This window comes from Rana temporaria, chromosome 1 (assembly GCF_905171775.1).
Source record: "Rana temporaria chromosome 1, aRanTem1.1, whole genome shotgun sequence".
Classification (NCBI taxonomy): domain Eukaryota; kingdom Metazoa; phylum Chordata; class Amphibia; order Anura; family Ranidae; genus Rana; species Rana temporaria.
This window is the reverse complement of record NC_053489.1, coordinates 456,338,121-456,344,120: the sequence shown is the minus strand read 5'-3', so window position 1 is coordinate 456,344,120 and position 6,000 is coordinate 456,338,121. Positions and strand designations below refer to the sequence as shown.

The 6,000-nt window shown below is 35.9% G+C and overlaps 1 protein-coding gene across 1 annotated transcript in view; it reads right to left on the bottom strand.

Annotated features, from left to right (window-relative positions):
- Positions 1-2,180: 2,180 nt before the first annotated feature.
- The window catches only part of CCSER1 (coiled-coil serine rich protein 1), a 1,156,365-nt gene continuing 1,152,545 nt past the window's right edge, over positions 2,181-6,000 (bottom strand). The window contains 1 exon segment of the mRNA XM_040327888.1: positions 2,181-2,758. Within this exon segment, the coding sequence (XP_040183822.1) occupies positions 2,642-2,758 (117 nt within the window). The 3' untranslated portion in view covers positions 2,181-2,641.

Genomic DNA, 6,000 nt, shown 5'->3' with positions numbered 1-6,000 from the left:
AAAACCCATCGGAGTTTATTCAGACGGAAACTCCAATCGTGTGTCCAGGGCATAAAAGGTATTTTATCCAATGCTTTAAGATTCTGTTTATGCTTATTTTCTAAATTTATAATTTCCTCCATTAATTGAGATTTTTTCTGTTCATTTTACTTTTTAACCTTGATCTGTGCTTGACGAATAGTCCCCACAGTACACATTTCAGTGTTTCCCATTGTATGGGAATTGAGGTGTCATCTCTTTAATGAATTAATAAAAATTCCCTCACTGCTTGCCGAATATCTTTTTTGCATCCTTTGTTTTTAATGAAGTTATCGTTCAATCTCCACATTCTCTTTGTTTTTTTATATTCAATTATCCTGAGCTCCAGATATATCAGAGCGTGATCTGACCAGGAGAAATTTTCTATATCTGTTAAAGGGGTCATCATCAACTTGTAAGGAACCATGGGTTCTAAATTTGCCCAAACAGTGACAAAACAAAAACCAAACAAAAAAAAAGGTGTAAATATGTGTCGTGAGTTATCAATAGTTATTACTTATGTGTATTCTTTATGTGTGAAGTGTTTTATATATTATTATTAACCTCCCTATTTATTTAAATACCCCTCCCCATTTCACCCTCCCCATACCCAGACCCCCGTCCCACCCCCCAACTCCCACTCCCGTCACCCACATGCCTCCTAAGACTTTTTTATATATTGCAATGTTCTTGTTCATTGCAATATATAGGGAGAATCAAACGCCCAATGTGGAAAAGAATACGAGAACACATACAAAATATTAGGAATGGATTTCCAAAACACAGTGTCTTCTCGCGACATTTTGCATTATGTCATAACAAAAATCCTGCAGGTCTTAAATTTTAGGCTATTGAGAAGTATAAACACCATTAATTGCATTTTGTATAATTTGGCTGTAGTAAGTTACCTTATCCATGTGCAATATCATCGGTCACCACTGGTCGGAAGTTATATACAGTATGTTTATTCAGGTTTAAATGTGTATTAAAAACATGGCATTTTATTCTCCGTTTTAACTTTATTTATTTAAAATTTTTATTATTAAAATTTACTTTAATTAATATGTAATTTATCACACAATTAATTGTGAAGTGTTTAAACGCTATTAGCGGCATGATGGTGCAAAAAAACTCCCAGGTCACTATGGCAACCGGCACGCTAGCTATGGTATAAATGCACCGTTCGTCATATGGCTACCCTTGAAAAAATCATGTGACAGGTTATGAAACCGGTTGGGAGGAGCCAGTGACACTACCCACGATGCTTGAATGTGCTGGATGTGGAGGGAGAGGAATTCTGCTGTCTGCACTGACAGCTCTATAAGCTTCGCACTATCAAGCTAAATGTGAGTGTAGCTATCCAAAGCTCTTGTTCTATTGTCCCATAGCAAATTTTGCGCAATGATGATGTTATAATTTTTCTTTGAGACTCACTACATTCGGAGAAGTCATGATATATTTATCCACTATATATGAAGATTATCATTTTTTGATGTAAGCTCCTATATGGATAGTACTCCAGGGATTTCTCTCTCAATCAAGAAAAATATGTTTGCTTTTCCTTTCTCTTGGCAATCAACTAATTAACTGTTAGATGATCAGTACACCCACTAAATGGTGGTGATGATTATTTGTTCACATATTGGACTTTCACGGCTGCATTCTAATTTTACACCTATTCTTTTTTATGTCTTTGGAATGTGTATAAATGTATGTAATATTGGAAGGTTGATTTTAGCACATTATTAATTTATTAATATATTCCAGATGAGAGCGTATTAATGCCTTGTACATGGGTGAGATTTTGTCTCTCTATCTGGAGTCAATGGGGTTGATTTACTACAGGCAAGCATGCTGTTAACTTTGCAAGAAATGTTCTCTATGCAAGCTTTTTGAATATGGTGACTACCATCCTCCAATTAAATGCAAGCAAAAATAATGTTTTTTCTGCTCTCATGTAATTGGATATTCTTTGAAAAATGAAATGGTTGGATATTTTACATTCAGTATACCTCTTTTAATACAATACATTATTTTGCTGCTTTAGAATCTGCAGCTTGAAATGATGTGCTATTATTAAGTCTGATCTACCAGAATACCCAGATCCTTTAGTTGTTTCTCCCCTAAAATAGTCAACTAAAATAAACACTATTAGATTAATATAAGGTTTACAAATGTAATTGTTTATTGGCATAATTTATCAATTGTATTGCGCAGTAATTTTTTTGTCATATTACAGAAATAAACATAAAGAAAACATTTTTAAAAATAATTTCACAAAATCAGATTAGGCAGCACAGGTAAACTGTAAAATGCTTATGCTATATTTGGTGTCGTTGGCTATAATCCTCTTCAAAACACCGTGCTGCCTCCTGGTCCAAGTGCATGGTCCTTGTCTATTTTAAATTATTATATAAAAAATGGTAATCCCAGAAGGATAATAACCACATATTTTGTTATTAAAGTTCCTGCAATGAAAATAGATCTGTACAGCAACATCAAAAAAGGAGTATTTTCATTTGCGATAATGCAAAAACTGCAGTTTAGCAGCATCATTTGTGAATACATTAATTGTTTCTGAAACCACAGCTTATTACATTTTAATGAAACCTAATTGAATACATTAGTGTAAAGCATCTTGTGTCCAGATGTTGGGTTTAAACTGATAATGCTGGAAACAATGAACAGGTCTTATAGCTTTGAAAATAGAGCCCTCTGTACTTGTTGTGTTCCTCTGGACCTTTAAAAAAAAGGAAAGAAATGGATTAAGACAAGGAAGACATGTGTTGCATTCAGATAGCAGGAATACAAATGTCAATCACCAACAATGTTATAATAAAGGCAATAACAAATTCAAAACCAACAGTAATTGGAGCTGCTGTATATACTCAGTTAAAAGATATTATTTATCAGGATGATTTTTTTATGTTTTCTTTTAAAATAAAGAAGGCACATTATGCAAGACACATATCTTATACTATAAAACTGATGGCAAATAAAGTCTTATGTTGATGCTTGCTGGGTCATTAACATATACGAAACAGAATTAGCCAATAACTTTATGCTCAAATGTACCCTTGCTTTGCATGTTTTACACACAGCTGTTCTAAAAAAGTTACCTTTTTAAAACCTTTTTTTGTTTTTTTTAAAACCTTTTTTTGTCGTTTTTACTATTTCTTCAGTGCAATCCCAGTCTCCACCCTACTGGAACCGTACTGGAGATCCAAAGTGCTACAATCTGTGTGAGAGCAGGTGTCCATCTCCAATGGTTCAACAGACTCTTGCACAGTTAGAATTAGTGTGCACCAATTAACAAATCCTGCTCAGAGGACATTATTGTTACTGAGTGAACAGAGAGATGATACTGCAAAGGGGGATTCCTGCTTAAGAAGCATGATAATTGATTGGTGCAGTCTTTTTTTTTACTTGGATGTGTGTGCATGCATGGGGTGTTTCAGAAGGCTGGAGATAGACTGCTGCTCTAGTAGAGTGTGGAGCAATTCTGATCGCTAGCATGCTTTTAAATGAAAATGTTTAAACATGATTTTTGAGCACTCTGACTGTAATTGCAACTTATAAAAGGAAATCACAAATAGGCTTTAAAGAGTACATCACTTTTCCATGCATCACTTGTTTTACAACTAGGTTAAACCTAGAGAAGAGCTACTCCTTTCTTATTTTGCCCATTGAGAAAGGTTCTAAATGTCTCCACAAACTCTCTTGAAAAGAAAAAAGCTTTGGACAGATAGAAAGGTCCTAAAGGCTAAGTTCACCTTAGTTCACTTTTTTTTTCCAAATTCCAGTTCCCCACCAATATAACATTATTGTGCCAGCTTGTTTAACTCTCTATATAGCTGTTTAAACACATTGCTCAATTACTTATGCCTTACTTCCTTGAGAGACTTTAGGTCATGACCACAGGAAGGAGTTGACCAGCTGAGAGTAGATGTGCATTAATGAGATCAGCTGGTTAACTCTGTGTAGAATTGATGGTAAGATGTTTTATTTTTGAAACATAAGAACATTAATGCTATATTGGGGAGCTGGAATTTAGAGGGAAAAAAAAGAGAACAAAGTGAACTTAGCCTTTAAGGTGGTAGAATATATAGGTGCAAAAGCACTGCCCTACATATACATATACATATGCATGTGTAGTATGTTATCATAGGACCCATCATTATAATCCTAGAAATGTATATGTTGACCTCCAGTACTTATAGAAAAGTGGCTTAAAGGAGTTGTAAAGGAAAAAAAATGTCACCTTAATGCATAGATTGTATTAAGGTGATTTTTTTTCCTTTACAACTGATGATGCCTCCCCCGAGCCCCCGTTTTACTTACCTGACCCCTCTAAAGTCCAGTGTTCGGTCCGGAGATCCTCTTCGCCGCTCAGCCTGGCCGCTGATTGGCTAGAGCGGATGGATTGAGAGCAGTGCAGCTATTGGCTGGCGCTGCTGTCAATCTCATTCAGTGATGCGGCGCGCCAAGAGGCGAGGCCGAGTGATACAGCGAGCGGCTATGGCCGCTCGCTGTATCACGGGAGCGCACCCACAAGGACTCATCACCATGCAAGCTCTCTCGCATAAATGTGATGAGTTCTTGCGGGGAGGACCAGAGACAGCCGCCGAGGGACCCCAGAAGACGTGGATCGGGCCACTCTGTGCAAGACAAACTACACAGTGGAGGTAAGTATAACATGTTTGTTATTTTAAAGAAAAAAAAATTCCTTTAGTGACCCTTTAATATTCTGTTCAAAAACCATAATGAACACAGGATCATGAGAACAATATAGTATCAAGTTATACATTTATAGAGACTAATGTAGTGAACAAAACCAGTCTTGCAGAAACCAGAGAAACATATTATTTTTTCTGATTCTGTCACTTGTCAAGAACAGTTACCTAATACAGCTATGATTAGCTAGAAAATAAATTATGAAATGCATGGATTTTATCATGCATTCACAATAAAAATGTATTCTACAGTTCAGAAAGACACAGGTCAATAGAACATCTAATATTACTAAATAGTATTATGAGCTGTTGATGTACTTCATATGTTGTTTACGGGTTGGTGTGTGATTTTCTGTCTCTTCCTCCCTTGAACGCAACAGAAATCCTAATTTATTTCAGAATCTTCGATATCTAAAGTAGTAGCTCACTGAATATGTTAAGGCTATCATTACAGCCTGTGCTTTAGATTATTAATATGCAGCCATTGTCAGTTAAGTGTTTGCAGATTCAGTCAGATTATTGTAAAGTGCCAGGACAAAGCAAGGCTGGCAATCACAAACAACAAAAGAAAAGCAGCAGCAAAAACTCTTACAACAGTGGATTATAGCAGCTGTCATATTCCCCAGAGCAAAGGGAAATGCATTTGTTTGTCACAGCTCGGGGGAATGGAAGTTTGGCTTTATCTGTATTCAGCATCGCTCACTGCTCTGCTACCTGACTTTTGCTTCCCTCTGATAGCAGTAATATTTTATGGGATAGCACTACAATAAACTGATGTGAAATATGTTTATATTATCATCTCTAACTGCCTTAATTTAGTACATTACCAAACAAAAACAGTACACACAGAATAATGTGTGATTGTGTAAAAATACTAGGTAATAATTTGCCTTATTCAATAGATTTCACTTAAATGCTAATCTTTAAGTGCAGTAAACAGTAGCAGCCCATCAGAACAGTACAGAATGGTTTCTGATTGGTTGCTAGGTGAAAGTGAACCTAAGACTTAGCACTTAGGAAAAAAGTATTCTTAATTGAAAAAAGGCATAAGACATAAAGTGACACTGTCATATTGTTCACTTACGGAAAAGTGATATTATCTGTGTAAAGCTCTTCCAATCTATTTAATTTCCATTTTCCAGCATTTCCCTGCTGTCCCTTCCCCCATCACAGCAGCACAAAAAACACATTGCTAGTGAAGAAGATCAGAGGTAGCAATGACCTCACCCCCTCTGTATTGTAAAAGTTA